This window comes from Panulirus ornatus, chromosome 9 (assembly GCF_036320965.1).
Source record: "Panulirus ornatus isolate Po-2019 chromosome 9, ASM3632096v1, whole genome shotgun sequence".
NCBI lineage: Eukaryota > Metazoa > Arthropoda > Malacostraca > Decapoda > Palinuridae > Panulirus > Panulirus ornatus.
The window spans coordinates 30,019,244-30,039,676 of record NC_092232.1 but is presented as its reverse complement, the minus strand read 5'-3'; the positions used below and the strand labels follow the sequence as shown (position 1 = coordinate 30,039,676).

The 20,433-nt window shown below is 39.1% G+C and overlaps 1 protein-coding gene across 1 annotated transcript in view; it reads left to right on the top strand.

The window, feature by feature from the left end:
• LOC139750306 (regulator of telomere elongation helicase 1 homolog) overlaps nt 1–20,433 on the top strand; it is a 124,095-nt gene that overhangs the window by 49,017 nt on the left and 54,645 nt on the right. The window contains exons 10-13 of the mRNA XM_071664946.1: nt 2,396–2,539; nt 9,093–9,226; nt 14,841–14,931; nt 16,970–17,085. Of these exons, the coding sequence (XP_071521047.1) occupies nt 2,396–2,539; nt 9,093–9,226; nt 14,841–14,931; nt 16,970–17,085 (485 nt within the window). The remainder of the gene's footprint in view (nt 1–2,395; nt 2,540–9,092; nt 9,227–14,840; nt 14,932–16,969; nt 17,086–20,433) is intronic.

Genomic DNA, 20,433 nt, shown 5'->3' with positions numbered 1-20,433 from the left:
AGATGCTTCACATGCCCTGGTTCAATCCATTCACAGCATATTGACCGTGGTATACCACATCATTCCAATTCACTCTATTCCTTGCACGCCTTTCACCCTCCTGCATGTTCAGGCCCTGATCGCTCAAAATCTTTTTCACTCCATCTTTCCACCTCTAATTTGGTCTCCCACTTCTCCTCATTCCCCCCACCTCTGACACATATATCCTCTTTGCCAATCTTTCCTCACTCATTCTCTCCATGTGACCAAATCATTTCAAAACACCCTCCTATGCTATCTGAACCACACACTTTTTATTACCACACATCTCTCTTACACTTTCATTACTTATTGGATCAAACCACCTCACACCACATATTGTCCTCAAACATCTCATTTCCAACACATCCACCCTCCTCCGCACAACTCTATCTACAGCCCATGCCTCGCAACCATATAACATTGTTGGAACCACTGTTCCTTCAAACATACCCATTTTTGCCTTCCAAGATAATGTTCTCGCCTTCCACACATTTTCAATGCTCCCAGAACTTTCACCCCCTCCCCCACCCTGTGACTCACTTCTGCTTCCATGGTTCCATCCGTTGCCAAGTCCACTCCCAGATATCTAAAACACTTCACTTTCTCCAGTTTTTCTCCATTCAAACTCACCTCCCAATTGACTTGTCTCTCAACCCTACTGTACCTAATAACCTTGCTCTTATTCACATTTACCCTCAGCTTTCTTCTTTCACACACTTTGCCAAACTCAGTCACAAGCTTCTGCAGCTTCTCACCCGAATCAGCCACCAGCACTGTATCATCAGCGAACAACAACTGACTCACATCCCAAGCCCTCTCATCCACAACAGACTGCATACTTGCCCCTTTCTCCAAGGCTCCTGCATTCACTTCCCCAACAACCCCATCCATAAACAAATTAAACAACAACGGAGACATCACACACCCCTGCCACAAACCAACATTCACTGAGAACCAATCACTTTCCTCTCTTCCTACTTGTACACATGCCTTACATCCTCAATAAAAACTCTTCACTGCTTCTCGCTACTTGCCTCCCACACCAGAGCATCTCTCTCAACTCTATCATATGCCTTCTCCAGATCCATAAATGCTACATAAAAATCCATTTGCTTTTCTAAGTATTTCTCACATACATTCTTCAAAGCAAACACCTGATCCATACATCCTTTACCACTTGCTGAAACCCCACTGCTCTTCCCCAATCTGATGCTGTGTACATGCCTTCACCCTGTCAATCAATACCCTCCCATATAATTTACCAGGAATACTCAATAAACTTATACCTCTGTAATTTGAGCACTCACTCTTATCCCCTTTGCCTTTGTACAATGGCACTATGCACGCATTCCGCCAATCCTCAGGCACCTCACCATGAGTCATACATACATTGAATATCCTTACCAAACAGTCAACAACATAGTCACCCCCCTTTTTAAATAAATTCCACCGCTGTACCATCCAAACCCGCTGCCTTGCCAGCTTTCATCTTCTGCAAAGCTTTTACTAACTCTTCTCTGTTTACCAAATCATTCTCCCTAACCCACTCACTTCACACACTACCTCGACCAAAACACCCTATATCTGCCACTCTATCATCTAACACATTCAACAAATCTTTTTTTACTTTGGGTATTTCTTTCTATACTGAAGGATTACTTTCAGCCATTATCTGGAGACTACTGGGTAATCTTACCTAGACTGTTTTCTTGAGTAGTTTTTGATGATACAAGTTGGTAGGTCTTGAAGTGTGCAGGGACCATTGTGAAGTCATTTTTATTCTCCTCATTGTTCATTACATTTTTCACTCATTATGGCAGCTGAAATGGGAGACACTGCTTATTTACCACTTATCCCTTGAATTGGTGAGATAGTTATACATCAGCTGTGCTTCTTGAAGCTTTATGTATAGTAACAGTCATATCTGGTGTTTTTAATCCACATGACACTCCAGACATTTCATGATCTTTTATATAATAGAAATTATTTCATTTCTTGCATTATCCTTATACACATGGTAAAACATGTATGTTACTACTTTTTGTGTGAAACATTATGGATCACAGATGAAGGATTGTGAGAAATGCTCTTTGGACTAGCCTCACATTGATATCCCTGCTATCATGGTATTTTGACATATCGATTGCAAGCGATGTTTCCAGTCATTGGTCATAATAGATGTGTACCTTTTGCATTCTAATGGAAATAATAAGTTTATGATAGCCCACATATTGTTTTCAAGCAAATTTAGGGAAGGATTCCTAGAACTAAGGTGAGTTAGTTGTGTAAACTCATCAATAAGACTAATAGTTTATATTTTTACCGGAATATTTTGATACAGTTTTTGTACTAAGCTTGTGCTTTTCGCTCACAGATACAATATTTGACAATGAACAGCGCTTCCCCATTTCAGCGCAAAGGAGCTGGTCTTCAGAAGTTTTCAGACTTAATCAAAATAGTATTTAGCAAAGATACTATTTCATTACAGCACATGGAATTTGTCAAGCAGTGTTACAAGGTAACTTAGATATGCAGTCCTTGGTTTTTTCTCTTTATGTTGTACAGTTTAAGTATCTACACATAAAGTTACTTTTATTTTGAATTATTTTTAGAGTGATTTTGCAGAACCCTATTCTTTTTTTCTCTTGATTGTCTTTCCTGCTTTAGTGAGGCAGTGTCAGGAACAAATAAACTGCAGTCTCATTACAGACATCCAGTATCTAGCTGTCTTATATGATTTATCAAAACTAGGGACTTGACAACAGTGAAGTCCCAGACAGTACTCAGTGGTTTTCTTTGACCATATGACTTAGTTCAGCCCATTAACAGCATTTTGCCCTCACCCAGAAACATAACCCAGTATCCTAAAGCTTTCTTTCATCTTTTCAGTCTCCCCTTCCCTCTTGCTCCTGTTTTTGATGGTCTCGCCTCCCTTATTATATCTTGTCTTAAGAGGAGATATAATCAAGATATGCAGAGACCTGAAGATATTTGATAATTGATATTTATTGCTCTTGTACTCCTTTCTTTGTCTTTCCATCTATGTTCTGTTCTTCGCCCACATATATTTCTCCTTTTGTTTTTATAAGCTTTCTTACGCAGAAAACTTTTAACTCTGACTTTCCTCTCTGATAATTGAATCATATTCTTTCTTTTGATTTTAATCAAGTAATAAAACAGACCTTTGCATATACATTAATCAGTTTTCAATGAAAACATCATTCTTTCATACCTCTATGTGTTATTTCCCACTTGAGTGAGGTAATGGGAGAACATATGACCAAGCTCAGGTTAAAAGAAATTCTATCTAGTAGAAAAAGAGACGGGTTTAAAAGTCCAAAGTAAGTTACATGATATCCTGCCAGTCTTTAGTTTTTACCTTTATGTGATATGAATTTATTTTTTTTTTTAATTATTATACTTAATCGCTGTTTTCCTTGTCAGCGAGGTAGTGCCAGGAGACAGACGAAGAATGGCTAATTCACTCATATATACATATATATACATAAATGCCAATACATGCACATATACATACATATACATATCAACATATACATACATATACATACACAGACATATACATATATACACATGTACATATTCATGCTTGCCTTCATCCATTCCTGCCCCCAGCTTTAGCAAGGTAGTTCCATGAAAACAGACAAAAAAAGTATTGTAACATATTCCCGTCTGGTGGGATCTTTTCAACCATGAAACGAAAGACTTAGATACACTGTGTCAAGGGATTATCAACTTTAATAGAAATGATATTTGTTCATGCATTTTTTGGTACTTTCTGAGACGAGTGAAGGTAACTTCTGGATTTGTTATTATTTTTAATTCATGTTGAGGATTGATATTTATATCAAACATGTTTGCAGATGCTGCCAGACTCATGACTAGCCTGATTAAATTAAAGATTGTTGAAGAGATGCACCATTTCCATAGTGATTTGAATGAACTACAACAGTGGTTAAACAGTTGTTTTGTAGATATGTTGCAAATAGCACTAAAGATGGGAAAAAGACGTAGTAGGATATCTATTCGTAGGGATGAGTGTAGGTTGAACAAAATACATAGTAGATTTAGGTTATCTGATATTTGAAATATATTGGTTGGAGAGCTAGCTCAGTTATGCATATACTTTCTACTGTTAAGTTGACCTAAAAGCACATGAAGGACATACTTAGAGAGATATCTTTGATACACATAAAACCAGAATGGAAAATGCTGAATTAGTGTAATCTTTCCATATGATAAGACACAAAATAATGTCAGAGAAGGAAGAGCATAGTGCCCCATTTTAGGTAAAGGAATTGAAAGAAAGTTGTAGGACAAGCTGAAAGTGTTAGGACTATCAATTCAAGGAAAGAAGTTGATGTGACAGTGCCTTTTATGTTTCTCAGTGGCTCTCATGATCTCCCAAGACTTGGACCAGCAACAAAGAACTGGTTGGTGCTTCCCATAGATTCTGTGAAGAGACTATCAAAATTTATTTTGACTATTATGGTACTTCATTCTTTTGTTATACAGTGGAGCTGGAAATTTCCTTGTCTTCTGACTTTTCCTCCTTTAATGTTTCCATCTTTAAGAGTCAGTTTTCCAAACACCCAAAGAACTCAGAATGATCCTTGCTGCATCTTTCATATTTTTACACCTATTTCACCTTTCATACTTGCCCCTCTTTCCAAAACTCTTGCATTCACCTCCCTAACAACCCCATCCATAAACAAATTAAACAACCATGGAGACATCACACACCCCTGCCGCAAACCTACATTCACTGAGAACCAATCACTTTCCTCTCTTCCTACACGTACACATGCCTTACATCCTCGATAAAAACTTTTCACTGCTTCTAACAACTTGCCTCCCACACAATATATTCTTAATACCTTCCACAGAGCATCTCTATATCAACTCTATCATATGCCTGTTAGGGATGAGAGAGCTTGGGAAGTGAGTCAGTTGTTGTTCGCTGATGATACAGCGCTGGTGGCTGATTCATGTGAGAAACTGCAGAAGCTGGTGACTGAGTTTGGTAAAGTGTGTGAAAGAAGAAAGTTAAGAGTAAATGTGAATAAGAGCAAGGTTATTAGGTACAGTAGGGTTGAGGGTCAAGTCAATTGGGAGGTGAGTTTGAATGGAGAAAAACTGGAGGAAGTGAAGTGTTTTAGATATCTGGGAGTGGATCTGGCAGCGGATGGAACCATGGAAGCGGAAGTGGATCATAGGGTGGGGGAGGGGGCGAAAATTCTGGGAGCCTTGAAGAATGTGTGGAAGTCGAGAACATTATCTCGGAAAGCAAAAATGGGTATGTTTGAAGGAATAGTGGTTCCAACAATGTTGTATGGTTGCGAGGCGTGGGCTATGGATAGAGTTGTGCGCAGGAGGATGGATGTGCTGGAAATGAGATGTTTGAGGACAATGTGTGGTGTGAGGTGGTTTGATCGAGTAAGTAACGTAAGGGTAAGAGAGATGTGTGGAAATAAAAAGAGCGTGGTTGAGAGAGCAGAAGAGGGTGTTTTGAAATGGTTCGGGCACATGGAGAGAATGAGTGAGGAAAGATTGACCAAGAGAATATATGTGTCGGAGGTGGAGGGAACGAGGAGAAGAGGGAGACCAAATTGGAGGTGGAAAGATGGAGTGAAAAAGATTTTGTGTGATCGGGGCCTGAACATGCAGGAGGGTGAAAGGAGGGCAAGGAATAGAGTGAATTGGAGCGATATGGTATACCGGGGTTGACATGCTGTCAGTGGATTGAATCAAGGCATGTGAAGCGTCTGGGGTAAACCATGGAAAGCTGTGTAGGTATGTATATTTGCGTGTGTGGACGTATGTATATACATGTGTATGGGGGTGGGTTGGGCTATTTCTTTCGTCTGTTTCCTTGCGCTACCTCGCAAACGCAGGAGACAGCGACAAAGCAAAAAAAAAAAAAAAAAAAAAAAAAATTTCACCTTTCATCAAAAATGGCCATGATTGGAGTGTGCTTTTTCCCATACCATATCAGCCACTACTAAAAGAGAATAAGTGAATAAACAGATTCTTTGAAATGAAAAGTTGTAGGGTAGTGGACATGAGAAAATGAAAGTGTTTTTACAACCGTTTTACACTCCTGTAGGCATTTAGTTAGCCTGCTATATTCCTCATAGAGAAAATAAGCTCATATATCAAAGGAACGTTTTATAGGGCTACGATTTCAGAAATTTCACAATCATTGCCATCACAGGTAGATAGCCAGTTTGGTCCTTATTAAGTTTTGTGATTCTCTTTTCTTATTTCAATTTTGCTTTCTCAGACATGAGTGTGCTGCATACATTGTGTGTATTGATAAGGAGTTGCACCTGTTTTGATAGTAAAGTTACTGTGATTGTCTGTAATTTTTTGTAAAAGACTAATTGCTAATACAGATCAAGACAGCCATGAATTATCATTAATTCTTCAAATATGGGGTTTGATTTTATGATGTTCCTGAGAGACTATTTCTTCATTACTCCTTTGTAAGTGTTTTAGGTTTGGCAAACAGGATCTTCATCATTGTGAACAGGTCATTGGAGACATTTTTATGCTGAAGCAGTGAAATGTATTATCTTTTTTTTATTATACTTTTGCTGTCTCCTGCATTAGCAAGGTAGTGCAAAGAAACAGAAGAAAGAATTGCCCAACCCACCCACATACACATGTATATACATACACACCCACCCATACATTTCAGTGTATATATACTTGTACATACACAGACATATACATATACACATATATACACATGTACATTTTCATACTTGCTGCCGTCATCCATTCTCGTCGCCACCCCGCCACACATGAAATCACACCCCTCTCCCCCTGCGCTCATGCGAAGTAGTGCTAGGAAAAGACAACAAAGGCCACATTCGTTCACACTCAGTCTCTAGCTATAATGTGTAATGCACCGAAACCACAGCTCCCTTTCCACATCTAAGCCCCACAAAACCTTCCATGGTTTACCCCAGATACTTCACATACCCTGATTCAATCCATTGACAGCATATCGACCTTGCTATATAACATCATTCCATTTCACTCTATTCCTTGCACGCCTTCCACCCTCCTGTATGTTCAGGCTCCGATCGCTCAAAATCTTTTTCACTCCATCCTTCCACCTCCAATTTGGTCTCCCGCTTCTCCTTGTCCCCTCCACCTCTATCACATATATCCTCTTTGTCAATCTTTCCTCACTCATTCTCTCCATGTGACCAAACCATTTCAATACACCTTCTTCTGCTCTCTCAACCACACTTTTTTTTTTCCACACATCTCTCTTACCCTTTCATTACATACTCAATCAAACCACCTCACACCATATATTGTCCTCAAACATTTCATTTCCAACACATCCACCCTCCTCCACACAACTCTGTCTATAGTCCACGCCTTGCAACCATATAATATAGTTGGAACCACTATTCCTTCAAACATACCCATTTTTGCTTTCCGATATAACGTTCTTGCCTTCCACACATTCTTCAACGCTCTCAGAACCTTCACCCCCTCCCCCACCCTGTGACTCACTTCCGCTTCCATGGTTCCATCCGCTGCTAAATCCACTCCCAGATATCTAAAACAATTCACTTCCTCCAGTTTTTCTCCATTCAAACCTACCTCCCAGTTTACTTGTCCTTCAGCCTTACTAAACCTAATAACATTGCTCTTATTCGCATTTACTCTCAGCTTTCTTCTTTCACACACATTACCAAACTCAGTCACCAGCTTCTGCAGCTTCTCACCCGAATCAGCCACCAGCACTGTATCATCAGCGAACAACAACTGACTCACTTCCCAAGCCCTCTCTTCTTTCACACACTTTACATAACTCAGTCACGAGCTTCTGCAGCTTCTCACCCGAATCAGCCACCACCACTGTATCATCAGCGAACAACAACTGACTCACTTCCCAAGCCCTCTCATCCACAACAGACTGCATACTTGACCCTGTCTCCAAAACTTTTGCATTCACCTCCCTAACAGCCCCATCCGTAAACAAATTAAACAACCATGGATACATCATGCACCCCTTCCACAAACCAACATTCACTGAGAACCAATCACTTTCATCTCTTCCTACTCATACACGTGCCTTACATCCTTGATAAAAACCTTTCACTGCTTCTAGCAACTTGCCTCCCTCACCATATACTCTTAATACCTTCCATAGAGCATCTCTATCAACTCTTATCATATGCCTTCTCCAGATCCATAAGTGCTACATACAAATCTGTTTGTTTTTCTAAGTATTTCTCACATACATTCTTCAAAGCAAACACCTGATCCACACATCCTCTATCACTTCTGAAACCACACTGCTCTTCCCCAATCTGATGCTCTGTATATCCCTTCACCCTCTCAATCAATACCCTCCCATATAATTTCCCATGAATACTCAACAAACTTATATACCTCTGTAATTTGAACACTTACATGTATCCCCTTTGGCTTTGTACAGTGGCACTATGCATGCATTCCATCAATCCTCAGGCACTTCACCATGACCCATACATACACTGAATATCCTCACCAACCAGTCAACAACACAGTCACCCCGTTTTAATAAATTCCACAGCAATGCCATCCAAACCTGCCACCTTGCCGCCTTTCATCTTTATGTAATTTTGTTCCTGTAAAAAAGAAATTTTTGTGTAGAAAAATCACAATTTACAAATCTCTGTAAAGTTTTGCCTCAGTTATATTAAGACTTAGTTGATTATAATCACTGACTAAAGAATTTTTTTTTTTTTTTAAAGAGAAAGACACCCCTATTTTGCCACTGATTTATCTTTCACACTAAGATTTGACTGCCACCCATCTAAAATCTTCTGTCTTTTCTTTTTACTGAAAACTTTAAGGGTTGTGCACTGATGTGCATTTGCAGTGGAGACTGTTGGCATGTCACATGCATATTTGTGACAGTTTTAATCTTTGATGGGATATATTTTTACTGAAGGGTATATAGGACTTATAAAGAGTGTAGGTTGATAGATGATAGATTGACTATATGAAGAAATCAGTCTTTTAGACAAAAATCTATTTTCAAGGTTCACATCAACATAGAGGAAGCTAAAAAGAAGCCTGGTGGCCGCCAAGAAGGATGGGGTGCTCCCAAGATCACTCCTGTGAATTCTAAGTTGGGACGTGTCATCTCTTACTGGTGCTTCAATCCTGGTTTTGGGTTAGTTAAATCCTATTTTGTTATTAGTATTTTGCTTGGTTGGGGTATATGGCTGAAGGAGGTAGTGAAAGGGATTAAGAAAAGGCTGGTTCATCGTGTCTTCAGATTGCTTCCTGCAATAATTCATTTCCATAATCGGAAAGATGACACTTTTGTGAGAAAAGTCTCCCTTTTGCCAATCATAATGATAGTTATAAATGAATTAAGTGATGATTGTTACAAAAGGAGACTCAAATTTATACTGAGGGATAAGCAGCAAGTGAGATGGTATTCATAATGGTAATCAAATGATTTTTATGCCCCTTCACAACAAAAGTGTATGCGACATTCTGTTGTCTCCCCTGCATTTGTGCCTAATTACCTATTTGTGCTGTACTTGGAGGAAGTTTTACACTCTTGGGGCCCCAACTCTTAAAGACTCTTAAATTCTTATATGCTGTTTGCATTAACCATGTCCTCAGCCATTTTATTCCAATCATCACTCTTGTATTACAAAAGTACTTTTTTACTTCTTTTTTAACACGTTCATCTGTAATATCATATCATGTTCTCTTGTTGCTCTATCCCTACATCTCTCAAAGAACTGTTCACTGTGTCACTGATTTGTTTTCATAACTGTGAGGTAATGATCAGGTGTGTGTGTAATGTATGAGGAGGGAGGGAGCCCCATCTCTTGAACATTCTTCACTATCATACATCTTAGATTTATATATGCTGCCTTCATTAATCTTGTCCTCAGTCATTGTATTCCATTCATCCACCACTCTTATACTGTAAAGACATTTTTTCACATCTTTTTGAACAAGTTTCTTCCTTAATTTCATGATTTGTCTTCTGGTTGTTGTATCCCTACACCTCTCAAAAAACTATTCACTGTCTTCGTCATTGATCTGTTTTTGAAACTTTAAGGAAATGACCAGGCCACCCATTACTCTTCTGTCTTCCAAGGTGAGCAATTTAAGGTCTCTGGCCTTTTATTGCAAATCAGCTCTCTTAATTTTGGTACCATCTTGGTTGCTGTCCTTGACCATCACTGTTTGCTCATTGTGCTTCTTTAGGTACAGGTACCAGACATAGGCAGCATGTTTTAAACTTGGCTTTATGTAGGATATGAATAGCTTGCCAAATATTTCCCTATCCATTTACTCAAAAGCAGTTTTAACATTTGCTGGCATTTAGTTTGTCTCCTTAACTATTCTCCTTATGTGGGACTATGGTGACAGGTTAGGGATGATGTTGACTCCCAAGTTCTTATCTCACACATACCAACATATACACATATACATACATATACGCAGACATATACATACATACATACACACTTACATGTTCATACTTGCTTTCATCCATTCCTGGCACTACCACACACCACAGGAAACAGCATAGCTACCCCCTGCTTCAGCGAGGCAGTGCCAGGAAAACAGACAAAAAATGGCCACATTCGCTCACACTCAGTCTCTAGCTGTCATGTGTAATGCACCAAAACCACAGCTCCCTTTCCACATCCAGGTCCCACAGACTTTTCTGTGGTTTACCCCAGGCGTTTCACATGCCCTGGTTCAGTCCAATGACAGCACGTCAACCCCAGTACACCACATAGTTCCAACTCACTCTATTCCTTGCACTCCTCTCACCCTCCAGTATTTTCAGGGCCTGATCACTCAAAATCTTTTTTTCACTCCATCCCTCCATTTCCAATTTGGTCTTCTGTTTCTCCTTGTTCCCTCCACCTCTGACACATATATCCTCTTTGTCAGTCTTTCCTTACTCATTCTTTCCATGCGTCCAGATCATTTCAACACACCCTATTCTGCTCTCTCAACCACACACTTTTTATTTCCACAGATCTCACCCTTTCATTACATACTCGATCAAACCAACTCACGCCACATATTGTCCTCAAACATTTTATTTCCAACACATCCACCCTCCTCTGCACAACCCTATCTATAGCCCATGCCTTGCAACCATATAACATTGTTGGAACCACCATTCCTTTAAACATACCCATTTTTGCTCTCTGAGATAACATTCTGTCTTTCCATGTTCTTCATTGCTTCTAGAACCCCCCCCCCCCATTATTTACCTCCTTCCAAAACATCTTTTTATTCTCTCTAAAGTTTAATGATACTCTCTCACCTCAGCTCTCAGTTGCCCTCTTTTCCAACCCTTGCTCCTTCCTCTTGACCTCCTGCCGCTTTCTTTTATACATCTCCCAGTCTTTTGCACTCCTTTCTTGTAAGTATCGTCCAAACGCCTCTCTTTTCCCTTTCACTATCAACTTTACCTCTTCATCCCGCCACTCACTACCCTTTCTATCTGCCCACCTCCCACCTTTCTCATGCCACATGCATTGTTTGCACATATCATCACTCCTTCTCTCCATATGTTCAAACCATTTTAGCACATTCTCTTGAGCTCTCTCAACCACACTCTTTTTATTACATTAACTCTCTCTTACCATTTCATTACTTACTATATCACACCACATATTGTCCACAAAGATTTCATTTCTACCACATCCTCCCTTCTCTGCAAAGTCTTTTCTGTAACCCATACTTCGCATCCATATATTATCGTTGGGACTACTATACCTTCAGACATACCCATTTTTTCCATCTCAGATAACATTCTCTCTTTCCATACATTTTTCATTCCCAGGACCTTCACCTCCTCAGCCATCCTTTTGCTTATTTCCACTTCCAAGTTCCATTCCCTGCCATATCCACTTCCAGATATCTAAAACACTTCACTTCTTCCAATTTTTATGCGTTCAAACTCACACCCCAACTAACCTGTCCCTCATCCCTGCTAAATCTCATAACCTTGTTTTTATTCACATTCCCATTAAACTTCCTCCTTTCCCACATTCTTCCAAACTCAGTCACCAAGTTTTGCAGTTTTTCACCTGAATCTGCTGTCAGTGCTGTATCACAAGCAGACAGGAATTTACCCACTTCCCAGGCCCTCTCATACCCCTCAGACTGCATGCTCACCTCTCTCTCCAAGACTTGCATTTACCCCCAAACCACCCCATCCATAAAAAAATTGAACAACCATGGTGACATCACACAAACCTGCCACAGACCAGCCTTCACTTGGAACCATTCAATCTCATCTCTTCCTGCTCGCACATGCATACACAAGCCTTAGATCCTTGATGAAAACTTCTCACTGCTTCTTGCAGCTCTCCTCCCAGACCATATATTTTTAAGACCTTTCACAAGGCATCTCTGTCAACCTTATCATATGTCTTCTCCATATTCATAAATGCTACATACACATCCATCTGTTTTTCTAAGTATTTCTCATACACAGTCTTCATAGCAAACACCTGTTCACCACATCCTCTACTACTTCTGAAACTGCATTGCTCCTCCCTAATCTGATGCTTTGTACATATTTTCAGTATCGCAATCAATGCCCTCCAAACAACTTACCAGGTATACTCAACAAACTTATACCTCTTTGCTATTATACAGTGATACTGTACATGCATTCCACCAGTCCTCAGGCACCTTACCATACATACATTGAAAATCCTTACCAACTTGTGAACAACGCAGTCACCCCCTTTCATTATAGATTCATCTGCAATATTTAAATTTACTCATTTTCCACATTAGCGAGGTAGCAACAGGAACAGATGAAGAAAGGTTGCATTAGCTCAGAACCATTCTCTAGCTGTCATGTGTAATGCTGGAAAACCACAGATTCATATCTGTGACCAGACCACCACAGACCTCCATTGTTTACCGTGGATGCTTAACATGCCCAGTATTATTATTATTTTTTTTCTTTTTTTTGCAAATTCCTGTTAGCAAAATAACTCCTACACCATACTCTTGAGAGACATGCCCTACATCTTATTATTTATTTTGCTTTGTCGCTGTGTCCTGCGTTAGCGAGGTAGCGCAAGGAAACAGACGAAAGAATGGCCCAACCCACCCACATACACATGTATATACATACATGTCCACACATGCAAATATACATACCTATACATCTCAACATATACATATATATAAACACAGACATATACATATATACACATGTGCATAATTCATACTGTCTGCCTTTATTTATTCTCATCGCCACCCCGCCACACATGAAATAACAACCCCCTCCCCCCTCATGTGTGTGAGGTAGCACTAGGAAAAGACAACAAAGGCCCCATTCGTTCAGGATAACTCATACGCTGTATACTTAGAGATGGAGCAAGCAATGTGCTTGAGGCATGTAAATGCATGAATTTGTATGATGTTAGAAGTAACCATTTTTTGAAGATTCTTTTTAATACAGTGAATTGACAACAGTTCATGACAGAAACTTCATACTTATTCCACAGGTATCCCTTTTTGGGGAGACATGCTGATTAGATTTTTGGACCTCATGATTTCAAAACTTTGCATATTGATTAGGAAAACTGATATTTTGCAATTGTTATATTTCTGGAGTACTGAATGATAAATTCAGATTTATAACATAAGTAGATTAGACAAAGACAGATATCAGAACATGCTAATTTTTCAAATTAATGAGTTTTTACTTATGTTTGAGAGGTGGGTGGTGTCCAGAGCTCACAAGAGAAAGTGGAATTGATACATGTCTGGGAAATGTGGTTTCAGATGGATGAATACCTGATGTTGAGTTTGAGATTGGGTTAGGGGGCAATTTTCATTACAGAATTAATATTTTGTATTCGTTAGGGGAGAGGGGAAGCTGCAAGTATAGTTTGTTAAAGTGAGAGTTAGTGATGACCTTGTGTCTGATTAGGGGTTGATGGTTGGTTATGAATTGGTCTAGGTGGAAAGGTTTAATGATGTTGCACAGATAAACTGTATTATGGGAAATGATTTGTCTAAGTAACCATTGTAGGCAGTGGTTGGTAGGCAGTAACCAGCCTGGGAGGTTTATTATTGGTATTACCTGCCTGGGTTTTGGAAGGGTTAGTGATGGTTGCAAAGTGAGCGAGCACGTCAGTTGTTGTCAAGTTGCTCTCCTCCGACCCAGGTAGCTTTTTTTTCTTTCTCTTTCACCCACACATGGAGTGCTGGCATTCTGAACACAAACTTGCAATCTCTCCTTATCAAACTTAACACTTGACAACATTTAACTCACACAACTCCTTTGCAATTTTAGATATTCCTACAGTGATTGCTATGCATTAGCCTTGCATTTTGGCAAAATGGGAGGAGTAATAGATAGTAGATGGGAATATTAGACAGGAGCATTAGGTATAGACATTAGGTAGAAGTAGTAGGTAGGAGCATGTAGCTGGGAGCATTAGGTAGAAGTAGTAGGTTGAAACATTAGACAGGAATGTTAGGTAGACACATTAGACAGGAGTTGTTAGGGTCATTAGAAAAGAGCCTTTGAAAACACTGTTCTAGAGTTGCCTTTTATCAGTGGCCTGTTAAGGATGAGGCACTAAAGGATGAGATGGCACTGAAGTTCATTAATAATGGAGACTTTTCCCATGGCCACCCCTTTAGTTCCCAAATGGAACAGACATCACAGATATACATAGATAGATAGTAAACATGGGTATGAGTATAAATGCCATTGAAAATAATCCCAGAAATTTCTGTAACCTATTTGGAATGTATTTCAGGATGAAGGATCTGGCAGAACAGGGTGTCAAGTGTATTATACTGACAAGTGGAACTTTAAGTCCAATTGATTCCTTTACTTCAGAACTTCAGGTTAGTGCAGCTATTAAAGATTAGAATATATTTTGTTTAATGTATGTCCTTTTGTTGTCATTTGATAACCTGTATTTTTTGTAAGTAGGCTTCCTGAACATAGGCATAACTCCAAAAGAGTAAAGAATTATTGGAGGTCAAGTAGTTCAGGTGTGCCAGGCAAAATTAGTTAGGTACTTATCGCTCTCTTACTCCCATTGTGCCTATCCAGTGTGATGAAGAGAATATTGTTTTGTCAAAATTTTTTCTTCTTAAGTATAGGGAAATATTTCACTGGAAGCTTTATCAAGACATAATAACTGTTTAGTCTTCATTACAAATTGTGTGGATATCCCTGCATTAAGTGTCCATTTCGTATTACTTCCGGTTCATGCTAGTATAGGTTGATTAAGATGTGATTGTTCATGCTGAACTGTAACATTAAGAAATTGAGAAGGTTAATTTCATATTTGAATTGCCTTAGCAAAAGAAATTTTTCAACCTGATTAGGATGTTACTGGAATTAAATTTTTAATTGTGTGTGGTTTCATTGTGTATGGTGGAATCAATTTGAATGTGAGGATTACAGTGTAAACGAAGACTGCAGTCTCACCTTATGAGTTGGTATAACGGATGAAGTAAAAAAGTAAATGCTTGTTTCATTGTGGAAGATCCTACTTCTTTTTAAAACATTGAATATGGATTAAGGTTGTGGATGAGTTGATTAAGAGTCTGTATGTCTAGATCCTTCCTGTGTGAATGAAGGTAGAGATTTAGACACTTATGTTTAACATCTCATCTGTGGTCATGTATTCTCAGCCCATGGGTATGGGGTTGCCTTTACATGATATCATTACAGGAAGTTTGTGGTAGACTGTATTTGTTTTAACACATTTAGGTAATTTTGATTTATCTTTAATACAAATTTTATATCTATTGATGTTTGACATAAAATCTTTTTATTCTGAGAGCCTCCTTAATTCATAATTGCAGTTTGTTAAGAAGTGTTTTACTTATTTTTGATTCTCCAATTAAGTTTCTTTGCAGATTGTAGGATTCTATGATTAGTGTATATTAATAAAAGCAAACTATATTTATCCCTGGGGATATGGGAGAAAGAATGCTTCCCACATTTTCCCTGAGTGTCGTAGGTGACTAAAAGGGGAGGGAGTGGGGGGGCTGGAAATCCTTCCCTCTCGTATTTTTTTAATTTTCCAAAAGAGGAACAGAGAAGGGGGCCAAGTGAGGATATTCCCTCAAAAGCTCAGTCCTCTGTTCTTAACGCTACCTCGTAAACGTGAGAAATGGCAAATAGTATTGAAAAAAATATTGTAAGGGGATTATGCATAGATATATGAACTTATCCTATCTGTAGCCCATGCCTCGCAACATTGTTGGAACCACTATTCCTTCAAACATACCCATTTTTGCTTTCCAAGATAACATTCTCGACTTCCACACATTTTTCAACACTCACAGAACTTTCGCCCCCTCCCCCACCCTATGATTCACTTTCGCTTCCATGGGGTAAACCATGGAAAGTTTTGTGGGGCCTGGATGTGGAAAGGGAGCTGTGGTTTTGGTGCATTATACATGACAGCTAGAGACTGAGTGTGAACAAATGTGGCCTTTGTTGTCTTTTCTGAGGGCTACCTTGCGCACATGTGGGGGAAGGGGGTTTTCATTTCATGTGTGGCGAGGTGGCGGCAGGAATGAATAAGGGCAGACAGTATGAATCATGTACATGTGTATGTATGTATATGTCTGTGTGTGTATATATATGTATACGTTGAGATGTAAAGGTATGTATATGTGCATGTGTGGACATGTATGTATATACATGTGTATGTGGATGGGTTGGGCCATTCTTTCGTCTGTTTCCTTGCGCTACCTTGCTAGCGCTGGAGACAGCGACAAAGTATGATATGATATTACATATAATATATGAACTATCATCCGTTATATTCAGGTCCTGTCCTAGATTTGAGTTTCGTTCATAGTTTACATTTTCCTGTATATAAATGTTTGTGTTCGTGATTCAGTGCTTTTCATTTTCCAGGTACCTTTTCCCATTCAGTTAGAGAATCCTCACATTATACAGCAACACCAAGTGTGGGTTGGCACTGTGTGTAAAGGACCAGATGGTTTCAATCTAAATTCCTCCTTTAAGAATAGGTATGTATACTAATAGTACTACCCACCTGTGTATCAGGATGGTTAGTAATGGCTGCGTAGTGAGCCAGTACTTCATTGGTTGTCAAGTTGTGCTCCTCTGACCCAGGTAGGTGTCTTATCTTTTTGCCTCACCCACACATGGACTACTGGTATTCTGTCTACAAACATACAAACTCTCCTTGTCACACAACACTTGACAACACCTAACTCACACAGCCCATTCTTTGTAACTAGATTTTCCCTGTTGTGAGCCCTATGTGCTAGCCCTTCCTTTTGGCAAGGTGGTTGGATCAGTAGATGGAAATAATAGGTAAGAAAATCTAGGTAGGAGCATGAAGTAAAAACCTCAGGCAGTAGTAGTTGGTAGGAACTTAAGGCAGGAGCATATGTAGAAGTTGATAGGAACATTAAGTGGGAGCCTCTGCAAATACTGCTCTAGACTTGCCCTTTGCCAGCGGCCTGTTAAGGGTGAGGCAGTGAAGGCAAAAAAGTGGCACTGGAGTTCACTAGTTATGGAGACTATTGCTGTAGCCTCCCCCTCAAGGGAGTTCCAGAAGGGAACAGGCATCAGAGATATAGATAAATAGATAGATAGAAGAATAGGTATGTATAGCATGATTGAAAATCTGTGGGGTGAATTAAAATCTTTTAGTAAATAGATGCCAAAAGATCTATTAGATTGCTTTTAACACATCATAGTCTGTAAAAGCTGGTGAACAAGCAGTTAATTGAGTTTTCAGAGGTGAGCAGAGTACTTTAAAGAACCAAATGAGGATTATGTTAGATGTGGACACGATATATGAAAGAGTTTGAGGTCAGGATGGGGCAAATTTATTGATGGAAGGGAAAGATAACACAAAGGAGGTGAGGAGAGTGAAAATGCACCTGTAAGTGAGTGGATTCAGCATTTTGGACTTTACCCAGGGATAATGTTTTCTAAGGGTGATGTATATTTAATTTATATTTTTGAACTGAAATATGTTATATGATTTGTTAATGGTAAAAATTATTTCATATTTTATATTTTTAGGGAATTTTATTTTCATGTAAGGTGGCCTTTATTGATCTTTCATATCTGATTAGGCATACCTCTTCTCTATCCTACCTCAAAATGCCACTTTGGAAGAGGTCAATGGTTATCCTGCTCAGCTTCTTTATTGACCTCCCTTGGGATGGGTATTGCTTCTCAGGTTGGGTTTCCTTATGTTGTACTGAATATGTACGTAGCAGAGGTTATCTTTGCTGGAGTGGAGCCTTACATCCCTGGTTCTTCAATATCTTTTTCTCCTCAATTGTAATTTGATTGCGCCTGCTCTGATGCTTGTCACATTAGGGACAGTGCATACCAGACCATGAAACTCTTCCCTTCCCTTGAAACCCACATTCGTATTTCTTTTCGGAATCATTGCAAAAATGTGGTTTGAGGAGCCAAGTGCCTTTTCATTAAAAGAAAGTGTGGTAACTTGACTTCTCCAGATAAATTGTTTTGGTCCTTAACCGGAAGCATCTCTTACAATGCAATTCAGCCTTTCCTCCTCTTTTGTGACCTGTTCAATCTGTTCCTAACTCTTCAACTGATATGAATGCTCTTTTTGGCACTTTGTTTTTCTATAACTCAGTGTTGTATGATTGATATTTAAATCCTCCACCCCAACTCCTCCCACCAAATCCATACCATCTCCTAGATTCTCCTCATGGAGGATCTTCCATATACCCTTCTAGCTCCACGTGGACAAAGCATAAGGCCCAGACAGTATACCTTTTTGAGTTCTAACGGAGTGTGCTTTAGAGCTAACACCACTCCTTGCTTACCTATTTTGCCGTTGTCTAAAAACCATGCATGCCTTGGTACATTTTAAGAAAGATCATTCTAACCTCTCCACTTATTTGGCCCATTGCTTTCACTTCTTCTGTCTCCAAAAAATTGAAACTCTCCATAACTCTCATTTCCTCATGCACTTAAAATCCAATTTCCTTTTTTCACATCAACATTATTTTTGGTATAGAAAATGAATCTGCTGGAAGTTTTGACCAATGGTGAAATTTTAGGTTGGTAAAATGAAAAATGGCAGCCATAGTTGCTAATTCTTTACACTATTTATATTTATTTTATTTATTATGCTTTGTTATCCCTGGGGATAGGGGAGTAAGAATACTTCCCACGTATTCCCTGCGTGTCGTAGAAGGCGACTAAAAGGGGAGGGAGCGGGGGGCTGGAAATCCTCCCCTCTCGTTTTTTTTTAATTTTCCAAAAGAAGGAACAGAGGGGGCCAGGTGAGGATATTCCAAAAAAGGCCCAGTCCTCTGTTCCTAACGCTACCTCGCTAACGCGGGAAATGGCGAATAGTTTAAAAGAAGAAAAATTTTGCTTTGTCGCTGTCTCCCGCATTAGCAAGGTAGCGCAAGGAAACAGATGAAAGAATGGCCCAACCCACCCATATACGCATGTATATACATACACGTTCACACATGCACATATACATACCTATACATTTCAACATATACATTTATATACATACACAGACATATACACATGTACATAATTCATAGTTGCTGCCTTTATTCATTCCCGTCACCACCCCACCACACATGAAATGACACTATTATCTGACATTATTGTATTTTGTGTCTTTTAGTGTCATTTCTTATGATTTTAAGGTTGCTGATCTCAAATCTTTTGTCAGATTGATGATTAGTGGTAATCTTATGATTTGTTAATGATACTCCCCATAAAGATATGAAATACCTGATCTGTTTGTGCCAGGACAAGATGCAATGAGATCCATCATTATGCCTAATGTCTGTATGCATTCTGTTTCCCTCTGTGCTTTAAACAGTGACCTTGCATGCTACTGAAGAATGAAATGCAAAAAGTGAATTTGTCAGGAAAAGATTATTTGATACAGTTTATCAGGAGATGAGTGCAGTTCATCAGGCGAGTGAATACAGAGCTAGTGGTACATTAGTTGATGGATGGAGTGTCATACGATGCATGCTATATGTGTTTTTTGGAAAAAAAATTTATCCATTGCATGAGAATGCTGTTGGCCAACAAATAAAGACAATGAAATTTTCAAAAATTTGTGCAAACAGGCCAGAAGCAAAAAGCACAAGAAAGCAGAAGAATTGAAGAGGAAAGTACAGTTTCAATGAAAAAATGGAAGGAAATGCATATGATATAAGAATAAAAACCCAGAAAATCAAGCAAAACAGGAAGAACAGTTTGGAGTTAAAATGACTGCAGAAGATGATCCTGTCTACTAAGACTACTGCTATGGAAGCTATAAAGCAACTTGTCACTGATGGATCAAAAAGAAGAAGAGGCAAGAGAAATGTCAAATGTCACTT